The sequence below is a fragment of the Excalfactoria chinensis genome, chromosome 1 (genome assembly GCF_039878825.1).
Source record: "Excalfactoria chinensis isolate bCotChi1 chromosome 1, bCotChi1.hap2, whole genome shotgun sequence".
Taxonomy (NCBI): Eukaryota; Metazoa; Chordata; class Aves; order Galliformes; family Phasianidae; genus Excalfactoria; species Excalfactoria chinensis.
In genome coordinates, this window is record NC_092825.1 from 48,293,518 (window position 1) to 48,321,497 (window position 27,980).

The 27,980-nt window shown below is 51.5% G+C and overlaps 3 protein-coding genes across 4 annotated transcripts; 1 reads left to right on the plus strand and 2 right to left on the minus strand.

The window, feature by feature from the left end:
- Positions 1-1,717: 1,717 nt before the first annotated feature.
- POLR2F (RNA polymerase II, I and III subunit F) lies at positions 1,718-4,871 on the minus strand. Of its 2 annotated transcripts, none has more exons than XM_072340594.1 (5): positions 4,781-4,860; positions 4,584-4,653; positions 4,373-4,503; positions 3,197-3,268; positions 1,718-1,907 (listed from the first exon to the last, which is right to left on the minus strand). In XM_072340594.1, exons 1-5 carry the CDS (start codon positions 4,798-4,800, stop codon positions 1,817-1,819), a joined length of 384 nt encoding a protein of 127 aa, XP_072196695.1. In that variant the 5' UTR covers positions 4,801-4,860; the 3' UTR covers positions 1,718-1,816. The 2 variants fall into 2 exon arrangements, with proteins under 2 accessions (XP_072196695.1, XP_072196687.1); XM_072340586.1 differs by lacking the exon at positions 1,718-1,907 and adding an exon at positions 1,921-2,252 and having other exon boundaries at positions 4,781-4,871.
- A 13-nt stretch (positions 4,872-4,884) lies between these two features.
- C1H22orf23 (chromosome 1 C22orf23 homolog) lies at positions 4,885-8,266 on the plus strand. Its single transcript, XM_072340581.1, has 6 exons — positions 4,885-5,036; positions 5,168-5,230; positions 5,650-5,835; positions 5,958-6,092; positions 6,956-7,056; positions 7,370-8,266. The coding sequence occupies exons 1-6, from the start codon at positions 4,958-4,960 to the stop codon at positions 7,472-7,474; spliced, it is 669 nt and encodes a 222-aa protein (XP_072196682.1). The 5' UTR covers positions 4,885-4,957; the 3' UTR covers positions 7,475-8,266.
- Positions 8,267-8,368: 102 nt separating this feature from the next.
- On the minus strand, positions 8,369-26,169 carry MICALL1 (MICAL like 1). The gene is made up of 16 exons (XM_072340603.1): positions 25,955-26,169; positions 20,723-20,771; positions 19,875-20,016; positions 18,629-18,732; positions 17,732-17,868; positions 15,561-16,129; positions 14,999-15,062; positions 13,550-13,932; positions 12,941-13,419; positions 12,292-12,426; positions 11,832-11,958; positions 11,570-11,660; positions 11,151-11,224; positions 10,717-10,831; positions 10,400-10,446; positions 8,369-10,114 (listed from the first exon to the last, which is right to left on the minus strand). The coding sequence occupies exons 1-16, from the start codon at positions 26,098-26,100 to the stop codon at positions 9,993-9,995; spliced, it is 2,784 nt and encodes a 927-aa protein (XP_072196704.1). The 5' UTR covers positions 26,101-26,169; the 3' UTR covers positions 8,369-9,992.
- Positions 26,170-27,980: the final 1,811 nt, after the last annotated feature.

Sequence of the window (27,980 nt, forward strand, 5' to 3'; positions counted from 1 at the left end):
CTCTCATCCGAGAGTGCCCCCACAAGTAGAACACCACTGGTAACAGAGGGGTTAACCAATCCTCCCTCAGCCTAGCAGGAGCTGGCCCAGCATCCTTCCCTATCCCTTTAATCGTATCTGATACAGATGCAAGGCTGGGGAGGGGAGGCGGGTAGGAAACAAAGAAGCCTTTTTTTAAAAAAAAAAAAAGAAAAAAAAGAAAAAAAAAAAGGACAAGAAAACGACCCCCGCGCTCCATGGCGGCCGCCAGAACCATTGCACAAAGGCACCATTTCAGGGCTGAAATTTCACCACACCAACGTGATTAAAGGATTCCACAGAGGGTGGGGGGGAGAAGGCTGAAGGCCACAGCGCTGTAAATTAACCTTTTCTTGGTAAGGTTGGCCTGGATCAGGAAGCACTTGCGTTCCTCGGGGTCAACCCCCTTCCTACACCTGCAGGCATCTCCATATCCCCTCTGAGCTTTTTGCCCAGGGAGACCCATTCAACTCTTGTATTCTGGCCTCCCCTTCCTGTGCACACTGCATCCCTGCGCAGACCAACAAAGGAAGGGTGGATGGGAGGGCGTTCTTGCAGGGAGCAGTAAGAGGATAACATACATGGCTGGTTATATGACCTGAGTTCCCAAGCAGGTGTATACAAACTCCCATCGGGGATATGGATCCACACGTACAGCACAAAGAACGCATGCTTCAAACATATGCGTAAACTAGGTGGAAAAATCCTCCCTGTAGCTCTGCAAAGATTAAAACAATGTAAAGCAGAAACAACAGGTGCACTTATTAATAAGATCACCTGCTACAGAGTGTTCTGCTCCAGAGCTCAGAGCAAGAGCCGAGGAGCAGAGATGATTAAGACATGAAAACCAAGCAGTAGTTGGCTGGAAGCCCTCCCAGATTTTAATGCATCCAACTAACCTCTTGGTTTGGGCAAGGGGCTGCATTTTTCTTTTCCTTGTACAATCAGAAGTGAGAACGAAGGGACCTTAATGGGACATATCACCAATCTGTCATCACACCACAGATTACAGAAAGGGACTCTAGAATTTAACTGTTGCTGTGCCGCTGTAAGAGCTTCTGGTGTTCATGCAAGCGAGATGCCTTGAGAGCACCCATGCGCTAAGGACCATCAGCTCCACTGCACATCAGAGAACAGCAGCATGAGAGGCAAGAGCGGCAATTGAACCTACAGCTGCTGAGCTAGTAGGACTGTGACTGGCGACTGTGCTTCCGGCTGGGGCAGTGCCACTGAAAGGGGATCCCCATCACTGATAAGCAGCAGGAGCAGGGAAACAATAGGTGATTTGATGAGAGCTGCTCTACGATACTCCTGAGAAGACCTGCAGCCAGCTCTGGCCAGAGAGGAAATTGGGGGTTTCCACAGCAACCTGCTCAGGGCACAAAGGCCCAACTGTCTAGGGGGAAGCAATGGAGGTGTCTCAGCACTCCTGTGTTAAGAAGGGCTGGAATCTTTCTGAAGCCAAAGTACCTGCAAGATCACTCCTGTGCAACGGCCCTTTAACTGGCTGCTGGTCCTATAACTCCAGGGAGGAGCTGTGGCGGAGGCAGTTACTGTACTCTTTACCCCTAGATAAAACATACGGGCTGCTCAGTTGGAAAAAAAGCTGCAATGAAAACATAGCATTTGACTCCCTAATACTAATAAATAGGGACCATGCAGACTGACACAGAATGAAATGGTAACAACCAAGCTGGCGTAGAGAAGAAAGGCTTTATAATTTATTTATACAAATATAAACAAAAATAGAAACATCTGCTGGAGTAGGAAAGAACCAAAAGCAGCAGCCAGAGGCCAATCAATCTGTGATAATTAGCTCATCCACACCCCAGTCCTCGTAGCTCCCATCAGGCAGGTAACGACGGATGATGATAGGAATCTTGCGTGCTCTGGAGGGAGGAGAGAGAGGTGAATAGAAATGCCAGAGTCTTCACTACGCCATGTCAGCAGGCAATGGCATTGCTGACTTCAGTAATCTCTTGGTAGACCTACGTAGCACTGGTGATTTGGAAAGTCTCAACAAAATTCTCCCTCGTAGGTGCCAAGCACTGAACATCTTAAGTCTCAAAACAATCAAAGACCTACAGGAACACAACAGCTGCTGACGGCAGTTCCAGTTAGAAAGCAAGGAAGCGCTGAACACAGTTTGACTTAGTGGAAGCAGATTTAAGAGCAGAATGTAATTAGATGGTCTAGAATCTAAACAGAGGATCAGGTTTACGACCATATCAGACCTGAAAAGTAATACAGCACCTTTAACAATCAAATCCAGGGCTGCTGTTTTTCCAAAAGCAACTTCCTTGTGCCAAGAATTACAATTTAATTATAGCACAGCGCAGGATGCCATTATATTTTGTGTCACAACCCCGACTGCTTTCTAGAGCACGCACTCAGATAGATGGTGACCTGAAGCAACTTAGGCTGAACTTGGAGATCTGACTGGAGCACAGCCCATGGGGTTTTGGCAATTGTAAAGGGAGCTGTAATAGTCTGCAAGAGCAACTGCAATGCACTGAGCAGAGGGACAAATCAATTTGAGAACAAGGACCCAGTAAGTAAAGGAATCCAGTTACTCTGCTTGAAGGATACCTGCATGCAACATAGCAACCTGCTTTCTACACTGACAAACTGTGGGCCAACAGGGCACTCTGCTGTGGGCCTCTAAGCAGTGATGCAGAAACTGCCAGAAAAGGTTCAAATCAATCTCTCTGTATGCAGGAGGTGCATCTCCTGCTGGCACAATAAGCCAAGTATAGAAGGGTGCAGTGAAACAACATTCTTACCAGAGTCTCCACATCACCTCCCTGACCCCAGTTTTGTTTATTGAAGCCAGCAATTCATCTGAACGCAGGTTTGTTCAGAAGGCTGCTTCAAATTGATTCCTTTCAGAGAATTCAATTGATTCCTAATGGGGGTATTGGGTTCTCATCATAGAAATGACTCTTATATAAAAGAGGTCAGAGCACTGCTCATCATCAGCAAGAACTCCTAGGATGGGAGTGAGAAGCTGTGGAGAAGGCCCAAGGAGGAAAAGTGGAAGGAAACTGCAGTACTCACTGTGGTTAATAAAAAAAGAAGGTTGTCTTAGAATATACTGCATGGAATAAGTGCTGAGATAAGCAGAGGATTGCTTGCTTTACAGAAAACAATACATACACTGCCTAAGGCTGGGACTTACTTGAGTTCTTTCATGGCAATCAGCAAGGGGTCTGTCTCTCCTTCCAACTCCACCATCACAGGTGCACACATCCTGGGACAAACATCAACAACCATTTCAGAGAATGTACAGAAAGACATCAATAGGATCAATAGGAAAATAAAGGGCTAGATTTATGATGCACTCTATCTCTAGAATGAAAAAACAAATGCATTTTGGTGAGGGCTGTAACAGTAGAGCAAACACAGTTGACAGCTGTCTCAGGTGGCAGCAGAAGCAACAGAAGTTCACGTTATGCGTGGATAAAGCCACTGGGGGGCTGCTGCTGGCCTAGAGTCAACATCAATAGGCAACAGAATATGGAGGTGAAACGGACCAGGCACCAGTGTTTTGTATTAAACGTCTGGCACTGGCCCATCCCATCTCTTCCATCCTTCTGGCCTGCCACCAGTTGAAACAACAGGCACCGAATTCCTTCCTGGAGTGATAACCTGGCAAAGAATAGCTCAGCAAAGTGACGATTAAGCAAAGACCGCTCAGAAGCTCATTGGTGGGAATCGAATCAGCGTAAGTTTCAGGGTGGATGTAGCTAAGATTCCTTTCAGACCAATTTCAACACAGCCTCATAATCTCACTTACAGAGCAGTTTCTCAAAGATTGCTTAAAAGAGGCTTTCAATGTTATTACCTATTAGAAGCGATGCTCCGCTATTCCAAACAGTTAGCAAACATACAGTTGGCCACAATACAACCGCATTTTAAGACAGCTGTGCCGTTCCTAGAGTTTTGATAGCCTTGTGATAATAATAATTAATGATATTACAGAGTATCCCTCCCTCAAAGCTTAACTTTGCAGAAGAAGTAGTTCTGAGCTTTCCAGCTCATGCTGGCTGCCTTATGAAAGGCAGAAAGCAGAACCAGAACGCCGCATTACCCATTCCATCTGCTTGTGACCTCTGAACTTATAAGAGTATCTTCTTTTATAGGCACAAAACCCACAGCATCAGCTAGGGTGAGATTCAGAACTGGCTGACAGCTCACAGCATTGCTTCTCACTGTTGATGGAGATGGCGATTCCCACACTCAAGTGCCAGGTAAAGAATCACATGAGGTTTTAGGGAGAAAGGAAGGAGCTTTAACAGGTCAAGCCTTTAGAAGCACACGGCCCTACAGCAGGGCTACAGATAAGAATACTCACGCAATCTGGAGGGCACGCGTGCCCAGAACTCTGGCTCGCTCATACTTGGTCATGTAGGGGGTGGTGATGCGCTTCTGGTTGGCTGCCTGGCGCTCTCCAGAAGGGAGGATCTCCACGTTCTCCTGCCCCTCCTGGGGAAAGCACGGCACCGTTACGGTTGGACTCCGTGCCCGAGAGCGGGTCAGCCGGCCGAGCCCTGCACAGCACCCACCTCCTCCACGTTCTCCAGGTCATCCAGCCCCTCGTCTTCCTCCACATCATCAAAGTCATCCCCATCGAAGCTGCGGGAGAGAGACGAGCCCACATCGCACAGTGCGCCGAGGCCGGGGGTCAGTGCCTGGACTCGGACTTGAGCCCAGGCCTCGCTCTTTGACCCCAACCCTCAGGCCGCCCCAGCCCCGCTCTTACTTGTCCTCGTTGTCCGACATCTTGCTTCCTCTCTCTCCGGCGGAAGTACGACTCGCTTCCGGTCGCTCGCCGTGACGTAATGTTCCCGGAAGTAAACCGGCGGCGCTGTTGCCACGGAGACGGGACGCGGCCCTGCCTGCCCCGCTCTCCCGACTTCTCACACGGTATCCACCGGCCATGGCCTTATCGACGGGAACGAGATCAGCGGGCAGATGCAGAGCCCGGTACAGCCCCGAGACCCGAGAGCTGCTGAGAGGTAACAGGTTTTGAGGGACGGAAGGCCCCGGGGACTCGGGGAAGGCTGTTGTGGGCCCTGTGCTGGGCCCTGCGGGGCCGGGGGAGCCCAATGGGCTGCGTGGTGACACGAAGCCGCTGTTGTTTTTTTAGCCCTGATGGAGGAGTCGAAGCTGACGAGTTTCCAGAGGCGATGCCTGATGGACTGCTTGAGGAGTGAGTGCTTCCCACCCGGCACTCCTTCCAGGAGTGGAGAAGAAGGATGGAGACAGACTTTTTACACTGTATAACGGTGACAGGACAAGGGCTTTAAACTAAAAGAGGGGAAATTTAGGTTAGATATTGGGATGAAATTCTTCACTCAAGTGGGTGGTGAGGTGCTGGCACAGGCTGCCCAGAGAAGCTGTGGGTACCCCATCTCTGGAGGTGCTCAAGGCCAAGTTGGATGGCCTGGGACAGCTTGACGTGGTGGATAGAAGCCCTACCAATGGCAGGAGGTTGGAACAGGGTGGTCTTTGAGGTCCTTTCCAACTTAAGCCATTCCGTGATATTATGACCTTCTGCTGGTGGTAGGCTGGGGCCGCTTGCCCAAACTCCTCTGCATCTGACATCAATATATTGGGTTTGTTCTCCAGGGGGAGATTCTCTGCCCCTCCAATGCCGCCCTACCTCCAGCCAAGAACAAGTGCTCGCACCTCCTGCTTCCACCCCACCGTGCCGTCAGCCAAGCAAGCTGTCAGCTAAACCCCATCTTCGGCCTGCTGAGGTCTGCCGAGCAGGAGATGCCTACATCCGAGAGAAATTCAGGCCACAGGCAACGCGTAAGTAAGCAAATGTCACAGATAAATAAATTATGCTGCCCAGTTCTTCTCTTTCCCTTATGTGTAACCCCTCAGCACCCTTGGGGAATAAAACAATTCATTTTTATCCATGGCATTCACAGGAGATTTGGAAAGGGAGAAGCAGAGGCTCCAAAATATCTTAGCGACTGGGAAGGATGCGGTGGAGCACCGAGTGAAACAGAGAACGGTTCATACAAAGGAAGAGGAGACGCCTGAGCCTGACCGCTTTGAAGAACGTACGTCTTTGTGTGATCTGGAGGAAGGCACAGGGGTGGCCTGGGCAGCTGTGCCCTCTAAGGGTTGGGATGACAGGCTGTGCAGCCACAGATATGAAACCCCTGGTGAAAGGGCACAGATGCCAGTTTCCAGGAGGAAGGACTTAATGCTGCGATGCTGTGATCTGGCCTTCCTTGCAGAAGTTGTACTGCAGAGGTTTGCTGGCAGATACAAGCTGTCTGGATTGCCCACACAAGACCAACTTCTGGCAGAGCAGCGTCTAGTGAATTGCAGGGGTAGCCTGGGCAGAAAGCCTGTGTGCTTTGGATCCTTTCAGCATAACGCGGTGTAACCAATCTGACTGTGGTTTGGCCTCTGTTTACTTTGATTCCAAGATCAGTGCAGTTACAGCAGTAGAGCTTAAATGCAGAGCAGAATTTTAGCAGTGGTGTACTTTGGCTTGCAGAGTATTCTGGGATGGCACAACTCTGCCCTACCCATCTCTGTACTCGAATCTTCTGCGTATGTGAGTGCTTCAACCAGCCCTTCCTTAACAAGGGCAGCACAGACTGACAGCTGTCAATGAGAGAATTGCCTGTACGAAGAGAGAAAGTTGTCTGGTACAAGAAACAGCAGGCAGCCACCATTCCTGCAGGATATGGAAGGGAGCTGTGCAGGGGAGACAGGCTTCCTGCTAAGTGTAAGGGATTGTCGGAGTGTTTTGGTGGCCCGGGCAAGGTGTGTGGGTATGAGTCAGGTATCATCCCTTGTGGGACCACTGTCCTAGCAGAACTAGGCCTTGAGGGCTCACAGCCAGATGGAAAGGTGTTTTCTTGCCTTTCGGCTGGCTCCTGTTTCCACAGTGTTTTCTCTTGTCTGTCAGTGGTGAATGAAGTTCAGGAGAGGAGGGAGTTCCTGGCAGAGATGGAAGCCCTAGGACAGGGCAAGGAGTATCAGAGAATTATCCTCACTGAAATCTCACAGGTACGTAAGATCCTTGGCCACGCTGGTCCCACACAGTGCCTTGAGGGCATCACCCATGTCAGAATCTTTAAAGCAGTCTCCCTCTGACAGCCGAGCAGGAAAGAGGAGGGGAGAGATCGCTTTTGCAGGCATGAATTTGAGGAACCGGGTAATGTGATTTTCAGCCTTTCTTTCCATGTTGGCATGTAACTTAATCGGGGAAGGAGAACCTTTGTTTTTGGGGACGACAAAAGAAAAAGGAGGGGGAAAAAAAGCCCACAAAAACAACTCCTGGCATTCTCCTCACTCAGCCCTTCCCCTTTGTGTTTCGCAGAAAATACGGGAGATGGAGATCATTGACAAGAAGAGAAGTGAGGAAGTGAAAGAGATCGTGACAAAAGACTTTCCTAGTGGGAACAAATCTGGTCTCCTCGATTAGGCCAAGGGAAAAACACAAGTGCAGTTTGTTCCTAACTCTTCAGTCAGGCCCTGGGCATCAGTGTCTCAAGGCCTGGCCTGTGCCTTGCCTGTCTCCCAGTGGTTCCCCTGAAGAGGGGGCAGTACAACCTGTTGCCTAAAGCCAGAAGGCAGGAACGATTTGTACACAGCTGGTAACAGAAGCAAGCTGTTGTAAAATCCTCCCCACGCACTGGATCCCTTCAGCGTTAAATAGATGAAAACACAGTAGCGGCTATTAAACAGTGACAAAGAAGGGCCTCTTTCTGAGTCTGCAGTGCCTCAGAGTACAGCACTGAAAGCATCACTCCCTTCTCCATCTACCCAGAGGCGGAGGTTTCTGGTGGCAGTACACCGCCGGCACATCACCACCCACATCTAGAACCCACTCCAGTCCACATGAGCCTGGGAATGGCTGTATTGGCACGTGTAAGGAGGAAGATGCAGCCGCCCGGCCTTGCGCAAATGTGAGCCTCCAACATAATTGCAGGTCAGCGTGACTGCGTGCATCAGCAAGACTTCTCAGCAGCAGCTAAACTGGGCAGGCACTCAGGAACACAGCTGCAGCAGGGGGGAGTTGGGGAGAGGGGATTTCAGCCCAGAGCTTGCTGATCTTTGCAGCTGGCTTGCTGTGGTTTTTTGGTTCCCGAAAGCACGGTATGCTGAATAGCCATCCGCTTCCCACAGCGCCTGGAAATGGCTGTTGACTCACCAGGCTGCAGCATGATGCCCCTCTATTCCCACATAAAAACCAGCAAAATGAAACTTAGAAATTAAGATCCTATCATCTGTTTCTTAGCAATACTCGTCAGCCACTCCGTGAGCAGGCTGCACGTTCTGTCCCCGGGAATAAGAAACCTAAGCTGTGATTGTTTTTCAAATCCACTATTTATTTCTGATCAGACGAATGGAAGTCATAGTTAGTACAACATAATTTCCAAATCAAGGTTCTGACCAGGCACGGGGTCAAGGGGTGTCAGGCTGCTGCAATCCTGATAGCCTTTGGCAACAGTGACACAACAGCAGGCTTTACAACAGATTTGTTTCTCCTCGGAGAAGAGCTGTGCTTTAGGATCTTCCCTCTCCAACCCCTGCTCCTGATCAGCCTGCTGGGGTATTATGGGTGCTGCCACCCACCCATGGTCACTCAGGGTTTGGGAAACAGATCTCTTTCCAGAAAGCTACACCGGCCATGTTGCAAGGCACTGCTCTAAAAGGGTTTTGGCTAAAGCCTGCTGTATTTTGGAAGGGAGCGCAGCAGTTTGTTCGGGGCTGGCATGACTAATTTGCTAATGGGAAGGCATGACAAACAGCTGACCCACCAAACACCCATGAAAGTCAATGTCTAATTCAGACTGACAAAACAACTCAATAAATAGCTCCTCGGCTTGGAGGAGAAGGCAGGAAACAAAAATGGAAGGAAGAGGGGAAAGCTGAAAGAATACTGTTCCCCCATTCCTTCCTTCAACATATACACACACACACACACAAAACAAATAAAATAAGGGTTTTAAAAGTTTTAGGGCAATTTTGAACTCGTGTAGGAAAGGAGGCATAAAAAATAACCAGCCAAACCCTCTTCACACGCTTTTAAAGTATATACAGACAAAGCTGGGGAAAGGGTCAGTTGTGACCATGCCTCTCTCTCCAGTGCTCAAGGCACTGATGAGCAAGGAGCACAGGCTTGCCCATTGCCGGCACTAAGTCAGTCTTGTGCTTTTCTGCCCTTTCCAAGAAAAGGAATGTTCCTCCCTCCCCCTGAAGGCAGCAGGCAGTGGTGTTTAGCAGCAGTGGGGGTAAGGTATCCTGAGTAGGGCACACGGGCTACATCCGAGCAGATGTACATTGTCCCCTTGGGTCCTCTCAGACCTGTAATGCTCAAGGGGAAAAGCCTTCAGTGGGAGGGGACAGGTGAAAATAGGGCACCGGTTATTTTTTTGGCTATGGCTTTAGAGCTTTGTGATGCTGGACTGTATTTATTTAAAACCTAAAGAATCCTGATTCTAATACCAGACTTTTCTCCTGAAGTTAAAAATGGGGCAGGAAAGGGACAAGAGTGGGCAGGCAGGGAGGAGTAGCCAGGCCCAAGAGGTTGGAGGCACACGGAGCTGTCACAGTAAGAGCGGGAATAGGGGTGGGGGACAGTTAGTGCAAGTATTCTCACAAACACCAAACTCCTCATCTTGCTTCTCAGTCAGTAACAAGGACACGTGACAGGGTAACGCTTCTGAAAAGCGAATCCATTTTCTCCCTGCCTTGTTAGTGAGGCTTTAGAGGGGAAATTCAGCCTCCTCTGCAGCCTCGGGTAGGGGAGCACTGTGGTTAGACTCACCACTGTGGACAGAGAGGGCTGGTGTCTTCCCGGGTTGGCCATGCCAGTGCCTGGTGTGGAGGGGAAAGGTGAAGGGAAGGGAGGGAGCCAGGCCCCTCCTGGCAGGCAGCCGGCTGTGGGAGGTCAGAGCAGTCAGGCAGCATATCCCTCCCATTGCTGGCATTCTGCTCTAGCTTTTCTCCTTAGGCGACTTGCTCTTGGAGTCATGCTTGTTCCCCAGCAGTTTAAGCACCTTCATGGGCTTGAATTTGCCTTTCTTCTTGCTTTCTGTCTCAGCCTCCTTGTGAAATTCTGGAGTTGCAAAGGAGGGTTGTTACTGTATAATGCTGATGGTTTGTACGCACACAGATGACAACAGGGACAACGTATCAAAGCCCTCCTTTGCATGCACACCCCCTTCTGTGACAACAGGGTGACACAGCATAACTGTGCCCCGAACTTCAATGCTTCTACAGCAAAGGCTCCAGAGTATACACAGAATAACATCACCCTCCTCCTGCACATAACCTCGCAAATGGCTTACGCTGCCCCTTGCAGTCAGCAGTGAAACCAAAGCTCCCAAGTTCTGTTTCTTACCTTTCCTTTTAATCATGGCTTCCAACATTTTGTCCTCCTCCTCTTCCCTGAAAGAAACAGTGGAAAAGAGGTCAGCAATTCAACTCTGGATTGATTAAGGTAAGAGAACCTCCTGCTTAAAAGCCATGGAAGTGTAGATCCATTTCTGGAGCATTACTGCCCTGTCATTCCCACACAAGCCATTCAAAGAGACAAGAACCAGGAAGCCTGGGAAAGACTTCAGAAATAGGGATACCTTGGGATGCTCCCATGAGCCACCCACGTGGCGCTGAGTCAGACAGACCTCACTCCTCGTCCCACCACACCTCATTCCTCACCTCTGCCGGTCCTCATCCAGGCAGTTCACGATGGCATTCCTCTGCTCAATGATGGTCACCAGCTCCTGCATCAGCACCTTCTCCCTCACTCGGTCCTCTTCAGTCCAGTCCTTCTCTACTCGACCAAAGCCCAGAGAAGAACAGGCAATTAAATGGCTGAAGGAGCTTGGGGTAGAGATCCCCTACCAATGTAGGGCCAGCTGAAGCAGTGGTGCTCTGGAGAGACAGCCCAGTACATGGCATCTCGGGCTCGTCCATGGGGATAAGAGGAGCATATACCCACACAAGTGAAGGGCAAGCAACGAGACAGGGCAACAGTTCCAGTGTTCTTATCTCTTAATATCTGCCTCTCTTCTTCTGAGACCCGCTGAGACAGAAGGGAGATGAAACTCAAGAGAAAAACATAGGTAGCTACAGCCTGAGTGATGCTTTACCTGGCTTGTTGAGGAGGCAACGCAACTCATATTCCACATCTGCCTGCCGCTGCTCCAGATTCTGCTGTTTGAAGCTGCAAGAGAAGGAAGCACTGCTGGTAACCACTACAAGGCTCTAGAGAGGCAAAATAACATCCCAAGATACAGGGTGACATGGGAAAGGACTGGCCAAGATGCTGGTCTTACTGTATAGACAAAAGGGCAGTGAGCTGCCACCTAGAACAAACCCTGGCTGCCTAAGGACTTTCTGGAGGAGATGCTCTGGTGACTCGAAGTGGGTCAGTGCTAATATGTTCGGATGCATTTGTCTGCTTGCTTTCTTTCCCTCACTTCTCCAGGCACTGGAAGCACAGTTCTAGTAGCACTGAGATGGGGCTTCCCAGAGCAGCATCTGTGCCCCCAGCCATGCACACACTTACATGTAGATGAGCTCTGACTCGTGGCGCACCAGCATGTGCTTCTCATGGATGAGTTTGAACCAGTCCACCAGCAGGCTGTCCTCAGGGCTGTCTGCCAAACAAAAGGACAATTCAGAGCCATCCCCAGCACTGCAGAATGCTGTCACCGCTCAGCTAGAGCCAACCTGCCCCTTGTGCTCTTCCATCTCCAACATCAGCAGGGACACAGAGCAGCCCTAGGGTCCATCCTGCCCCACAACCACAGACAGCACAGCCCACACACCATTCTCAGAGCTGCGAAGTTTCTCCTCCAAAATGACCCCACGGTGCTCTAGCTGGTCCAGCTGGTGCTCGATAGCATCCATCTCTCCATAGATGTCTTCTTCGGGGATGTACTGATCTGTCTGCACCTGCCAAACCACACAGCAGAGACTTCTATTACCATCAACCTCCAATTTCCAATGGCAACCCTAAGGCTGGTCTTCATTAATGGACGTGAGGGAACAACAGGACACTTCACCTAACATAGGATCTGAAATCCTCATCCCACCTTGGAAACAAAGGGAGACAAGGGTGCTATCATCAGTGGGATCTAGCCTAGGCATCATCCTCCCTAACCACATATAGATCAGCATGCTAGCTGCACACTGATGAAATAACCCAGGGCTTAGCAAACACACCTATGGTCCTGGAGGCATAATACAGAGCTGGCTTTTGCCCCTTTGCTTCCAGGTCTCTTTTACCTTGCGCTTTATCAGGGGGAAGCCGTGACCTGGTGCAGGAGGACGCACTGGTTTGGAGCCTTTGGGAGGTTTCTTTGCAGAGGGGGAGGCAGCAGGCGATGGCTTTCGGTTGAAGGGGTTCTCTTTGCAGGAGGACTGGAGCAGGGAGACAAAGTGAGATACACATGAGAAGCCAGGGTAGGAAAACAATCCCAACAGCTGAGAACAAGCAGAGAGGCAGCCCTAGAGTCTGTCCTACACCACACCTTCCCAGAGGAGGAACACGACATTGATCTCCATTGGCAGTCTAGCCAGGGGTTGATAAATGGCTGTCCTCACATTTGGCATAAGGTCCCCAGCTTCCCTGTAACAAGCATTACTCACTGACTAACAAACATGTTAGTAAGATACTAACAAGTATCTTATTTGACGATTCCCTTCCCATTTGCTCTAACCACATGACATCCTGCCTCCTCTCTAGCAGGCACAGCAGGCAGAGTATGAGTACAGCCACTACTTTACTGTTAACATACACCTGAGCTTCGTTTCCAGGAGGCCACATACCAAACCCGTGTAAGGGGAAAGGCTGGACTAAATCCCCACTCTAACTGAATGACAGATAGGGAAGAAAAGGCCCCTGATCTTGATGAGAGGAAGGTCACCATCTCACCTTCAGCTGTGGCTTGGGTGAAGAGGAGGGCTTAGCACTCCCGCTACCTCCTTCTGATGCCAGGAGGATGGGTGTAGGGCTTGCCCCAGCAGGAGGCTTGGGGGGCAGCCGGCTGGGGCTGGTCTTTAAGCTGCCAGCAGAGATGCTCCCGCTGGCATGCGGGGTGCTGTTTTGTACCTCCCCACTGAAGGTGGCCAGTTCACTGGAGGAGGAGAAGGAGGAGTTGGTGGAGAGGCTGGCTGGGGCAGCAGGGCTTTCGCTGGAGGAGACGCTGGTGAGCGGAGTGTCAGTGTGAGAGGTCTTGGTGGCCGTTGGCGTGTGGACAGTGGGCTCAGAGGAGCTTTTGGGCACAGAGGCCTCGTCAGTGTCACCCAGCATCTTGGCTGAACTCTCAGAGTTGATGCTCTCAAGGCTGAGGGCTGGAGATGGGGTGGAAGATGATGGCTCAGAGTGCGACAGCCTGGAGATTGGGTGGTGGGCTGCAAAGCAAAAGGAGAGTTCAGGGCAAGTAAGGCAACCAGAAGAGAATGGGGCTATATACTAGTGGCATGGGTTAATGCAAAGGGAACTAATGAGAAGGAGGAATAAGGGGTTGGGGGGAGAGCTCACCTAGTGGGGAAGCATTGGGGGCTCGTGGAGCTGGCCGCTTCTTCAACTTGGGGCTGCTAGTAGGAGTGATGCCATACCAGGGATGCAGAGGCCTGGCAGCAGTCTCACTCTGCTCCTGCTCAGGTGTGCTTTTTTGGGCAGCAGTGCTCTCCTCTTCTTCATCATCCTCTTCCTCAAAGGGATTGTATGACTTGGGCTCCGTGGCATCAGACCTGCTTTCTTCACTCCTGGCTTTCCCCACCTCCTCCTCACCCTCCTCCTCTAAAGTCCTGCTTGGGGTCTCTTGGCTGCTCCCTGGGGGAGGAGGAGCAGGCTTCTTCTTGGACTCTGCCTGCACTAAGGCCATCCACGGAGGGTCCTTGGCTTTTGCAGCAGTTCCAGCACTGGAAGAAGAGATAAAAAGATAGCAAGAGGTGGCAGAGAGCAGAGACAGGCAAGAAGGGTGAGACACAGCAGAGGGATATAGCCCACGAAGGAACAGATGGAAGGAGCAGGATGTCTCCCACACTAAAAGCAGCTTTCTCATCTAGAGTGGCTCTAGTCTTCCCCAGAAACAAAGCGGCTCCTTCTCTGCAATGAGCTGAGGGCAAAACTATTGTCCTGAGGGACACAGCCTGCTTGACTCATCCACGGGGTGGAGCATCTCAGTTTCTGAGTATTACAGTCTCCATCTGCTAAGCAGCAGGAAGATAAAGGCTAAGTTTTACAAAGTAAGGCAACAGCTTCCTTCACCTAACTCTGCTTTCCGTACTGTGGAGGAAGCAGGAGCTGAGATTTGCCTTCTGCAGGTCAATTTTCCACATTTCAGGGTGCTCCTGGTCACTTTGTAGTCCATGCGTCCAAGGGACAAAGCCCTCTCTGCTAACTGCAGCAGCTGGAAGCATTGCTGCTCCTTTCGGTGCCACATCCCACAGCTCAGCAAATCACTGCTCACTGGGAAAGTGACCATCATTTGCTACATGCACCTGCTCTTTAGCCACTGTGAATGCAATACAGTTGTGAAACCTCAGTCCCGAAAGCAGACAAGAATGAATGAACATCAGTGCCTGTAGGCTCCTGAGTAAGAGCACTGTAGGTGCAAAGGCTAACTGCAACCAAGCACCTCCAATGTACTTGCACTGGATCTTTTCCTGGACAAACCCTCCAGAAGGCAGACACTTGTGTCACCTTCTCAGTATGCACAAGCAGGGCCATTTCGGAAGGAACCACAGAAATACCCTTCTGCCTTCCTGAAGCCCCCAAGCTCTTTAGGACAGAGACCCTGGAGATACAGACAAGCGCTGTCAGCCTGACTGCTATGCTGGCAGCAGCCAGGGAGGGGACCTGAGAATGAGCTACATCCTCCCATGAACAGACAGCGGTGGAGGTGGGTGAAGAGACCACAGCTGAGCCCTCCCCACAGTCCCACCTCCCTATGGGGTTCCCAGGTGATCTGTGAACAGGACATACCGATCAGAGGAGCAGGGTCTCCCTCGGGGTTTTGGGATGGGGGGACTGGGTTCAGGTACCCTACCTAGAAAGACACAGGGTCAGACTGTCACAACACCAAAAGGACATACAGAAAGAGGTTAAATCAACACAAAGCACCTCTCATCTCTTATCTGTGGGAAGCTGCGTATTCCCACTCTCTAAAAACCTTGTGGCCTTTTTTCCATAGTCATAGTCTCTCCCAAATGCCACCCTTGCCTTTTAATTCCCACCCCATCCTGGAGCTGCAGCTGGAGAACTTGTATCCCCATGTCCCCACTCCTGCATACTGCCCCATCACTGCCACCTTCACTCCAGGCTGACAGTGCCCTCTGGAAAGCTCTAAGGAAATACAATGGGGGAGGATGGAGTGGATCTTAGCATTGCTCGCTCTGCTGTGGGAAGAGGGGCAGATGAAGGCTCAGTATCTGAGCGCAAGTCTTAATTAGAGCAGAAGGGCACCAGGCTGCAGGGGAGGAATGAAACTCATCCAAGCTGCTGCTGACTGCTGTGGACGCGAACAGTAAACACTGAGTTCTCTCACCATTCACCATACCAGGCCCGCTGTCACTGGCCTCGCCCTGGATTGTGGACCTGGGCCGGGGCACAGGGTGTGAGGCTGGCGGGGAGAGGGCATCTGTGGATCTCCTTGGGGCTGGGGTGGGCCGAGTGTGTCTGTGCTGTCCATCCAGTGAGCCAGCTTTGTCCTGGCTGGGCACCACGGGCTTGCTGGGAAGAGGAGGCCTGGGGGGAATCTGGGAGATGGATGCCCCGCTCCCCACATGGGGTATGGCTGTCTCTGCTCTGCTTGCTGTGCTGTCCTTCTCTTCTGGGCTGGTTGGCACCTCTGCAGGCATCTGAGACTCTGCCATGTTCTCCACAACACTGCCGTTGTCCTTCCCCACCTCTGTTCCTGAGGGAAGCACGTCCTCACCCACGCTGCTGGCCCCAGCTTCAGTTCTTAGCTCTGGTGACTGTTGGTCCAGGCTGGGCCTCCTGTCCATCTTCCCACTCATGGCCAATTTACCACGATGCTGCGTGCAGACAAAAGTCCCTGCCTCTGAGCCGGGTTTGTACGACCCTGGAAGCAAGGTGCTGGAGCACTCCTTACACCTGCCAACAAGAAGAAAGAGCCCCATGAGACGGGGGATGCTATCTTGCCCTCCTGGAAGAAAATGGGACTGAGAAGAAAGTCTGGACTGGCACTCAGGAGATCTTTGCAGGGCTGTGGAGTCAGTTTCCATCTCTGTACAGTCTCGGGGAAGTCATGCAGGAAAGGAGAGGTACAGAAAAAAATCACCACATCAGGGTATGAACCCCATACTGAGCTCACAGCTCAAATACTGCACGCATTTGGCTTCCTCCTTCAGCTCAGAGAGGATAAAGAACCACCAGCTGTTTGTGAGGAAAGACAACAATATGAGAAAACAAATACGAGTATTAAATAAAATGGTATCACTTTTGACCCAGGAAATCTCTAAGCTGGAAGCTAGAAGAGTAGCAAGGGGAAGCAACACACACAATAAGAATGGTCTGATGCTCACCCTTGTATGTACTGATCATTGTAAGGGTGAAAGTATTTGGCTGGAAGGACCAGAGAATGACACAAAGTGGCTATTCTTACACTCACTCTGCCTTGCCTGTTGAAACCAGGCTAACAGTTTCCCTATCCTTCACTGCCTGCCACATCTTCATGGATCACCCACTCTTTCCCCACTGAGCCTTTGAATCCCTAACAAAGCCCAACAGGTGTAATCGTAATACATGGCGCTGCCAACCAGCTCAGCCCTTTCCCACCTGGAAAGGGAGGAGGATCACATACACGAAAAACAGCCAAAGGCAAGGGGCTGATCAAGCACTTCCATGAAAACCAAGCTTGTTTCTTCTTGTCTGAATGTTTGCTGCTCACAGCAGCTGGCTGCCCTACGCTGCAATCAGATAATTTGGGTGAGGAATTCTGCTCTGGGTGACCAAAATTTCAGGGACCTCGTTGTTCAGTGTAAAGGGCCGTGAGCTTCACCAAGACAGACACTGCACCTTCCAAGTGGCTCAACTTTTCTGTTCTCAGATGCCGACTGCCCACTTACAGGCTCGTGTCCTGTGACCCACAGGAGAGAGCTCATCCCCCCCCCCCCCCATCATCAGAGCAGGGAAAGCAAAGTGAAATGACTTCACAGGTGCTGCAGGTAAGGACCTGCACCCAGGGAGTAACCACAGAGCTGCTGACGTCTGATCCCTTGTTTGGCAACAGTTTGCAGCTCCCTGTGTGCTCCCTCGAGAGCTCAGCACCACCCCGGGCACTGGAGGAGCCTGCATATCCAGTTGAGGCTGTGGAGCATAGGAGGAAGGAGATTTGCAGGGCTGTTGGACCTCATTGTCATGGAGGTGTTACTCGGTAGAAGGTAGTAAAGAGGCACAGCATCCTGATTTAGGGGGGTGGGAGAAGCACAAAGGGCTGGGATTCCAGATCAGCCTAGTGGGAAAAAGCAGGGGGGAGAGAGAGAAGCACAGGGCTGTAAACAAGGGGCTAAGTCAGACATCTGGGAGGGCAGCCAGGCAAACACACCCTCTTCAGCAGTATTTTGGGAACCATTGCTGAACTGCCCTCCCTCGAGGCTCCTCATCGCCCAAGGACACACAGAGATGGAATCCAGCATACAAAAGACCTCCAGCTTGCTGAGGAGAGCCACCCCACCGAGCCTGGCCACTGCGTACCTGAAGCACTGGCGGTGGTAGAGCTTGCCCTCAGCCAGGTAGCGCTGGACCAGGTGGACGTGCTGCTGGCAGGCTGCACAGGTACTGCTGAGTGTGGTGCGCTGAGATGGCTCTGCCGGCTCCACGGGGGCATCGTCCTGAGATGGGATACACAAGGAGCTCAGCGTGGGGGCCACAAGCTGCTCCCCAGTCTGTGACTCCTCCACAGCAGCTGCTGCCCCTGCAATGCACATTGCTGAGCATGGCATAGCCCAGGGGCTGACCTCAGGGTCCAGCAACACACACAACCCAAGTCCAGGCACAGGCAGGCTTCCTCTTCCCAGATTAGAAGGAAGCACCCCAATTCTCTCCAAGAGGTGCCCTGTCCCTGTCTAGAGGCAAAGCTGAAGGGCTGTGCAGGGGCTCATCAAAATCCAATGCAGCAGGGACCTGCAAGGAGGATTCCCTTGTGCTTTGGAAAAAATATGCCACCCCAAATACCTGCCAAACCATGAAATAAAGGGCCAAGAAAGCAGAAAACATTTTTTCTGCTCACCTAATCCCGCATTCTTGCTCTTTCTTCATCTACAGTGTTATACTTCCAAAGGAAGGAAGGTGTCAGTGCGCTGGGTGCTCAAACCCAGGCCCTCATTTCACACTGACCTCCTGCCTGCCATAGACAAACTCCAGTCCACAGATCTCTAGAGAGGAAGCACGGTCTCTGCAGAGTCCCCCAAGGCACCAAATCCCTACACATCCCAAAACACACAGCTTACCTCTGCACATATCCATCTCAAACACCCCTCCTACATCGAAAGTCATAGCTAACCCCCTGCACAGATCCATCTCTCCCTTCTCCTCACTCACTGCGCAGAGAGGACCACTGCCTCGGTCTAACTGAAGCAAGGAATCAGGTACCTGTGGTGCTGAGGAACTCTCAACCGCAGCCACAGGCTTCTTGTGGGCCAGCAGAGGTGGTGAGGCAGCAGCAGCTGGGCGCTTCATAGGTGGAGGGACTCGGGCTGGGGACAGAAGGCAAGGAGGATCAGGCACTGCTGAGGGTGGTGACTCATGCCACGCTTGTGGGGGAAGGGGAGGGGAGGAAAAAAATCAGCCTTGTGACACAGGACTTGCCACTCCTGACACTTCAGTGCCTATTTCAGGGGATAGAGACAAACACAGTCTAATAATGAGTCAGACATAAGGCCTGTGAAGGATCCCCTGCCTGTCAAGGCTGGCACTTAAAGCAGCTCCCAAAGGCAGTCCCCTGGCTGGGAGGCCAGCATCATTTGAGAAGGCTCACATCCACGCATGAGGAAGAGATGTATCTGATGTTGTGGCTGACGGTGCTGTAGATAGAAAGCAGAGATCTGGAGCCCTGGTCTCCACCCTGCAGGGATGCCCTGGAAGAGCTGTCTCAGAGTAGAATTCAGCTTAAGTTGCAGTTGCAAGGACAGATGAGCTGATTTAAAACACTCCACCCTGGTTCCCCTCCCTCCGTGCTTCACTCCAAGCTTTACCAACGTGATTAAAAGTAGTTGTGGTAGGCAGCTTGCCTGTCTCCCATTTTAGCGAGTTAAAGCAGATCACAAAGGGGTCCGATGCCCTCCAGGGGCAACCCAGCCCAAGTGGCAGGAATGTGGCATAGAGGGAGGAAAACACAGGCGTTCCTTTTCCTGCAGCATGAGCTATTAAATCATTGCCTACCCATTGTGAAACTTTGCCCTACCCAACTCTCTGTGCCAGGCTCCTCACCAGCAAGATCCAAAAAAGGCAAGTACTGTCTTCTCCTCTCCCCTTCCCCACAGAACACACGAGGCTCCTATTTCCCACAGGAAGGAGGGAACACAGGTTCGCTACCTCCATGCCCACAAGCCTTCAAACACCCACCTCTCAAAGTGGCTGCGGGACCCCACAAATGCTGAATTCCAAAACCCCCATGCAAGATTCCTTTCCAGGTCAGCCCCTCTTCCCATGAAACCTAATTTACAGATGCAGTGCACCCCATGAACAGGAAAACAAGCTCTGGGCTAAGAACAGGAAGATCTGACATATTTACCGAATGGAGGGATTGCACAAGACTTCTGTCATGGGGCCTCTTGTTTTCCTGCATACAGCCAAGGAGGGTCAAATTGGAAGCTGGTGACAAGGAAAAGCTGCTCACCTTGGTTGGGGTTGTTGAAATGGTTGTAATACTGAGATACATAAGTCATGATGCTGAGGCAGTCTGGAACTTTCATGGAGACCATATCATTGGGATCCAGCAGAGCTGGAATGCCCAGCTCTCGCTCCGCCAATTCAAAGGCCTGCAGGAACGAGAGAAAGGTGCTAAGGGGAAAAAAGTGATGCTCTCTGATAAATAAGCTACAAATGAAGTTGGAGGGCCTTGGGCAAGACGAAGCAGTAAGCCTGTGGCATCCCAGACAGATAGAAACTCCCAGGCAAGCTGCTTGACTGAAAAGAAGGCATTAGAAGCAAAGGAAGAAACTGCTGTAGCTGCCCTTTCCTTGAAGTCATTTCAGCTGCCTGTGTCCCTGCAGCTCCCACCCAAGCAGGTCTCACCATTCAGCTACTGCTCTGGGACAGGCACTCAGCCCTGGAAAAGAAGTGTTTTTTCATCATTGTCCTCAAGGAAGAGCCTGGCAGAGCGTTGGCCAGCACTGGGAAGGGCCAAGGACAGTGACCATGTGACAAGAAGCACATAACTTTTGTAATTACATACATGACCATTTGAAAGGATGGAACAAAGGAAGAGTTGCGTCATTTTAATCTTCCCTTGTGATGTCATCTTGGTTACTGCCAGATACCTGTCTCACCTTCTCTCCTGTACCAGCTGGATGCTTATGTTTCAGACATTTCCAAAGAAGCTCCTGCCTCTGGCTTACAAATGGACTTTTCTCATCCCCTTACCATTGGTCCCTGAGCTATATATAAGCTCCCATGCTGCATGACCTCCATATGGTCATTCTCATGTTCCTTCTTCCTTTTGTGTGTGGCGTAACAGGGACTTACCAAGCGGTTATTTTCGTAGACATTCTCCTTGGAGAGAGAATCAAAGTCTCTGCAATGAGAAAGCACAAATAAGTGATGGGAGTCACAGAGGAACAGTGCCATCGTGCCACCGCAGAAAGATTCTTGGGACAGAAAACCTTCCTCAGGCATTACAACAACTCGACACATAAGAGTCTACATAAACAGAACCTTGGTAGAGAAGACTTTGGATTTCAAAGGGACAAAGAAACCAAAGGGAAATTGCAATTAAAACAAAGAAAGCAAGTCCCAAATGGGTGGTGGCCAGGAAACTGAAATGCCGCTCCAACCCTCAGTACTGCCCTTATGGTTACGGGTAGCAGAAATACTGGAGCACAGAGAGGAACCCGAACAGTTCCCACTGTAGCATTTCACCTGTCCCCTAGGATCCCTTCAGGAGATCAAATCAGCCTGACCCCAGGGACAAAGCAGCTGCCCCTGCCAGAGGAGTCAGGTTGTAGCAGGGGAGGGAGGAATAAAATGGTCTGCAGGCTTTCCGCAGAGGGGAAGAAATACAGGAAGGAGTTATTTATGCCTTCTGCACATTTGTGTGGGTATCGCGTGAAAACAGCATCATGCTACACTGCATATAGCCCCTTCCTGAGTCAAAGAGCTCAGCTTTGTTGCAAGACAACCTTATGCAGCAGCACAGCATGAGATTCACAGGGTAGAGATGGCCCAGAGAGGCTCAAGGTCAGGTGAAACAAACCCAATGGACCAGAGAAAGCTGCCAAAGCCTGAGACAGACCCAGCAAGGCACAGCATTGCTGTACAGTTCAGCTCAGAGGGGTGAGGGCTCCCATCCCACTATCCATGCAAAAATCAGGTAAGACGGTGAATCCTCAGCTGTGTGCCTGCTGAGAGCCTCTCGAGAGCTCTGGGACCTCTCTCCCTCCATCCCTGGTGGGATTTAATGCCTTTCCCTCTGATGCCCATTAGACCCAACCAGGTGCCAGGACTGTCCCCGAATCCACGGTTGCTGCTTTGCAGAGCTGTGCTTTTCCCAGGGCTGCAGAGGAAGCCTCCAATGAGCTCAGAATGATTTTTCCCAGCTGCCTGCAACACCATCAAATGACACTTCCTCCGTTCACAAGCAGGAGGCTGCTGGTGCCACTTCCTCCGAGATAAACGAAACTGCAGCACGAGTGAAGCAGAAACACAGAGATGGGCCAGGCCTCCATCTCTAAGCACCAAAGCACCTTCCCGAAAGCACATGCAAATACAGTCAGAATCTATTCAAAATACCGCAAGCTTTCTCCTCTCTACACGCTGGTCCTTTCTACAAGCTCTCTACAAGCTGCAGTCCTCACTCTCATGTGAATAGTGGTGCCTTTTTTGTATTTATAGCCAGTTTCCACTGGGAGATGGTTTTTCCGAGCCTTTTCTGCTGAGAGAACTCCTTTAACCTTGCTATATTTATTGTTTAGATATAAAAAATACCAGCTTGGAAATGCAGGAGAAGTGATGGCAGCAAGGTCATACATCAACAGCCCTCAAAACATGACTGACCCTCACACCAAATGCTGTTGTTTTCAGGGTATAGAAGTGATGCAGCTTAAAGGCTCCTTGGTGGCCTGGGATGGTGATTTTGACCGACAGCCCAGCAAACCAAAGCCATTGTAGCAAATCATATCTGCCTGGGAACACAGATGGTAATGGAAGGGACGCAAAGCTCCAGAGGCAGTGGGGCAGGGGCTAAGCAGCGAGGGAATACAACATGCTTTTCCCACTAATGCAGGAGTGAAGGCTCTAAGCTTTTACCCGAGATATTGAATCCCATCAGCAGGAGCCCCTGGGGATCATGGTTCACTCGGTTCCCCCCCTGCTGCCTCTTCCATCTCACATCATTTCTTTGCCCTGATCAAGCTCCTCTCCCACCAAACGCAATCTGAGGCGTCAGATGGAAGAGCAGGAGGGACTCTGGCTATCCCAGTTGGACAACTATCAGCAAACATCGCAGCATATCCTGGAGGAATATTTCCAAGCAAATAACATCTCAAGCCCTTACCTAATTAGATACTTGCAGAGCCATTAAGCACACTGGGGTTTAGGGCAGCTGCCAGTCAGCACAGCAGACCCGGAGAAGGGGGAAGGGTGCACCGCTCAGCTAAAACCAAAGCCAGTTCCTGGATTCCTCAAAAGTAAATCACAAGTTCTCAAATGGCCACACCGCATAATGAGGCCTTCAGCTTTCCGGATCTTGTCAGGGCAATGCAGAAGGTACACGGGAGGGAACAAATAAATGGGATTTGTGATGCTGCCCATAACCAAACCCGCAGCCGCTGGGACGCACAGCCACGTTCCCAGCGCATGGCTATCCTCTCCTATTTCCCTCAAGCCTCCATCTCTCCCTCAGTACTCACAAGCCGTATGCCATGCTCTCTTGTTCTGGCTCCCTCAAGCTCCAGGAAGGCTGCACAGCTCACTCTAAAAGATGCTTTTTGCTTCATTGTGCCGCAACGAATGCCTTGCAAAGATTAATTTCATGCTTTAGATTTCTGGAGCGCTTAGTAAACAAACTCGTTAATCCCTGCACTTCACTCTCAGGTTGGACTGGACACTTCCAGCTTAGCTGACAAGGGAAAAGAAGAGATTAAGTGTCTCACTCCAAGATTACGGTTAGCACAGACTGAATCTGCCTTTCCTGGGTTGTGTCTGAGGGAGAAGGTTTGGCAAAGAAGTGCCTTTGCTGCTCCTATTTCACAGACAGGGAGAGAGAGGCATTAGAATCAAGCTTCACTCATTTGTATGACCTCTCCTTTCTCTTCCTCAGGGTGTCACTCCCAGCGTTCAGAGAGCCTCTGCCCAACAGGAGGCGACCAAGGCAGACAAACAGGCACCAAAAGCAAGCCCTAAGGGACCAGCTGCCAGAGCAGCAGCATCACACAGGTACAGGAGAGGATGTGCTCACGCTTCCGATGTGGGAAGCCATCAGGAAACGGGGTTGCAGCTGAATGCTGATGGGCCTCAGCTTTGGGCTCACAGGAATAACACGGCCTTGCAAGGGCCAGGAGAGCCCCCTCTCAAAGAAGGACTGTGCGAGGTCAGATACGTGTTAGTAGGTCCCACCCAGCTGTCTGAAAGCACTTTAGAAGGAAAGGAGGGCTGTTACTTTTACTCTGCCATCAGGAGATTTTCTGCCTCTGATCCCATCCTCCCACTTCCAAATCAGGGCAGGCTGAAGAAGCCAGAATTGGATGAAATGATGCCGCCCCTGCCCACTCCGTGAAAATCCTTCCACAACATGCCATGTCCTTGTAAGGCCCTGGGCTTTGCCTTTACAATGCAGCTCGTGCAGAACTGTCAAGCATTTAGTTAGGACATCTGCCAGGAGCCAATTTAAGCCCACTGACAACTTAAGAACAGCGACTGCTGCTTAATGGGATGGTAAATATGGTTAACGGGAAGCAATCAGGTGGTTTTAGTGGCCTTCACTGTGAGCTTTTGCTGAGCCTCCGCTTTTCAGTTCTTAGCTGCTGTGCCACTCACTAAATAATAACCAGAAACACGGGAGCTGCTGGCACTGATTTGCCTCTTCCTTCCAAGTTAGAGAGGGACATGGCTCCTTAAATACCCAGAATGATGCAAAGCCACCGAACCACTTGGCTCTTAGTGGTGCCTCAATACCACACTGAAAGTTTTGTGGTGGCCATCTGAAACACGTCAGACAGCAGTCTAGTTTCTAGCCTACCCGGTGCAGCTTCTGCTTCACAGAACACGGGCACTGCAGCTCCATAGGGGTATCACTGCCTGCTACGGACCGACTTTGTCACTGTCATTGCTGTTGTGTCAAAAAGACCACCCCAAGGCCAGCTGAAAACAGAGGATTTGGTCAATGTGGGCAGCCTCAGCTAAGAAAGAACCAGTCCAGGAGCAGAACGTGACACGGGATGCAACAGCCTGGAAAGCTTTGCTGACAGGTGAGGTGTACGTGAGCACGTGCATGTCAGGGACATGGAAAGGTGAGGTGAAGGCAACCTGTGCTGCAAGGGCTACCAAGGATTCGAGTTGGATTCCCAGCGGTGTTGTAGCATGCAAGGTTATGGTTTGGCAGGTCAGGGCACATTCCTTCTAGCAGCTCAGCCATTTCTCCAGCATGACACCATGCCCTGGAGCACCACCAAGCTACCTGGTTAAATTCCTGTTCCCTCTCCTCTCGCAGCCACTCCAAAAATGAAGGCAAATGGACAGAAGTAACCGAATTACAAGCTGCTTGCTGGGGGAGCCCAGCAGGGCTCAACAACTCTGCTTTCATTCACCACCTCCAGCTTGCACTGCAGTACAGGCAGAAAACAGGCTGAAAGCAAAGCAACCTCACGAAGCTGCCTGGCCTGGGACTCAGTATGTTCCAGGATGGCTGCCTTTGCCACAGGGAGGAGCAGGCTGGTCTCTAGAACAGGGTTGCCAATCTCATAGAATAGCTCAGGTTGGAAGGGAACTTAAAGATCACCTAGCTCCAAACATCCTGACATAGGTAGGGCTGCCAGCCACTAGATCAAGCACTAGATCAGGCTGTATACAGCCCCATCCAACCTGGCCTTGAATACCTCCATGGATGGGGCACCCACAGCTTCTTTGGGCAGCTGTGCCAACGCCTCACCACCCCCTCAGTGAAAAACCTCCCCCGACAGTTCATCTAAACATCCCCTCCTGCAGTTTAAAACCATTCCTCTTTACCACTACCTACCTGTGTAAAAAGTTGGTTTTCCTCCTGTTTATAATCTCCCTTTAAACATCAGAAGGCTGCAGCGAGGTCTCCCTGCAGCCTTCTCTTCTACAAGCTGAACAAGCCCATCTTGCTCAGCCTGCCTTCGTAGGAGAAGTACTCCAGACTGCTGTGCATCTTTGTGCCCTCCTCTGGACCTGCCCCAACGCCTCCATATCCTTCCTGTACAGGGGGACTCAGGCCTGGACACAACGCTCCAGGTGGGGCAGAGCAGAAGGGAACGATCCCTTCCCTATCCCGCTGGCCACCCCTCTCTTGACACAGCCCAGCAGGCAGCCGGCCTGCCAAGCCTACACGACAGCTGTCACCGGCTGAGCAGCCCCAGGGAGAAGGGACCGCCCTCGCAGGGTCAGCTCGGAGCGGACGGAGGGATCCGCAAAGGGCCCGGCCGGCCCTCCGCGGTTGCCCGCTCTCCTGCCCCACCGCCTCCCGGCTCCGGCGCCCACGCGAGGCCGGTGCTTCGCGGCCTGCCCCGCCGCCCTACTCACAGGAGGTCGGGCCGGTGCCGGTGGAGGATGGCGCAGAAGGCCAGGCCGTCGCGGAAGGAGGAGCTGAGGTCGCGGATCTCCACGCCACGGTAGCCCTCGCACTGCCGCCGGCACCAGGCTTGCAGGGCGCCCCGCGGGCCCGACATGGGGGCGGCCACTCCGCCTGCCGCCCGGCTGCCCTGCCGCTGCGGGCCCACGGGCGGGGCGGCGGCGGGAGGGAGCGAGGGCGGGAGGGAGGAGGTGCGGCCCCGCCTGTGGGGTGGGGGAAACCGGGCCTGGGAGGGAGCCGGGCCTCGCCTTAGAGGATGCGGAAACGTGGGACCACGGAGGACGCGAGCGGTATAGGTGTCCCAGGGGCAGGCACGGAGCCGGGAGGGCTTTGAAGATAAGGGCTTTGGATGCTTCGCAGGAAGCCCTGGAAGAAGGGGAGGAAGAGTGTGATACTATCTCAGGAACCCTTGACAGGGAGATGGATTGCCCGAGGATCTGACAAAGAGCGGGCTTTCTCCCCCCTTATTAAGCATCTGCTTGTTTTGCTGAAGATTTCTTCGTGTCCAGTTAGGCCAAGGAAGCCTTTAGCTACCTCTAAGCCTGATCCATCTCATGTGTGTAAGCATGAGCCAGCTTTATTGCTCAGAACTCTCTGCATGTTTTTAAATGGGCAGAATATCACAATTAAATATTCCCATCCTTGGAAGCATTCCAGTCCAGGCAGGTTGGGATCCCAGGCAGCCTGACCTGCTGGGTGGCAGCCCTGCCCAAAGCAGAGGGCTGGAACTGGATCATCTTTAAGGTCCCCTCCAACCTCAGCCATTCTATGTTTCTGTGATCCCATTCTCCTGTCAGCTCTCAGGCTTGGCACACTCCAGACTCTCCTTCCTTCCTTGCTCCGTTTCTTTCTGTCACCCCATGGCCTCAGAGCTGTAAAAGGCAAAAAAAAAAAAGAGAATACATTCTCTAGGGTACAGCTTGAGTGTCCAAGAATAGCTGTGGCATGAAGAGACACTTTGTAGAGAAAAATGGAAGGAAGTATTGCCATGGTTTTGTAACAACAGAGATGTCTGCTCAGCCTTCCCCAGCCCTGCCTGACAGTGTCTTCCTGCTATATCCTAAGGGAGCACAGACTCAGAGATGTTTACTTCATTATAGAATCACACTCATTCCCTTCACAACTGCAGGTCAGAGACGCAAAGCAGAATCACGGAATTGTTAAGGTTGGAATAAACCTCTAAAATAATCTAATCCAACCCATCCATATACCACCAGTACTGCCCACATCCCTCAGTGCCACATCCACACGGTTCTGGAACACCTCTAGGGATGGTTACTGCACCTCCCTGGGCAGCCTGTGCCACTGCAGCACCGCTCTGAGAAGAAATGATTCCTAGTATCCAACCTGAACCTCCTCTGAGGTAGGTAGCCCTGTGTTTTGTTTTGCCCTTTTAAAACCAATTTGACCCAAACTACCTCAGAGCACACACGTTATCAGCATCTCACTGCAGCAAGGCAAGGCTTGAGGTATCACAAACCCACTGAGCAGAGTGCACTCCCAGCAGCAAGCTCTGTGGATGCTGCTGAACACCCCGTGCTCCTCCAGTCTCAAGTGGTGCCAGGCACTGCATCTCACTGAGCCCATCTTTCCACTCTGCGAGAGAGAGATGCAGCAGCTCTTCCTGGCTTCGTTCCACAAGTGCCAGTCTCGGTCAGCTAAGTTTCAGCAGTCGCTCTCAAGGTGTGGAGCCAGTCAGTACAGCTGCACCAAGCAGCGGATGGTCTCTGTACATCCTCAGGAAGCCACTCTGGCAGACACAAACACAAGCAGCAGCATATCCACGTATCTGAAAGCAGCCTGCAAGCACTGCAAGGTGTAAGTTGGTATGTGCATTGGTGAATGCCTGTCATCCAAAAACATCAATCACGGGTTAAAAATGGACTAAATCCCAGGAACACATTAGATTCACTTGCAATGCTATGAACTGGGCTTTGATCAGAGATACTGCCTTGCCAGAGGTTCCTCTGTTGTATA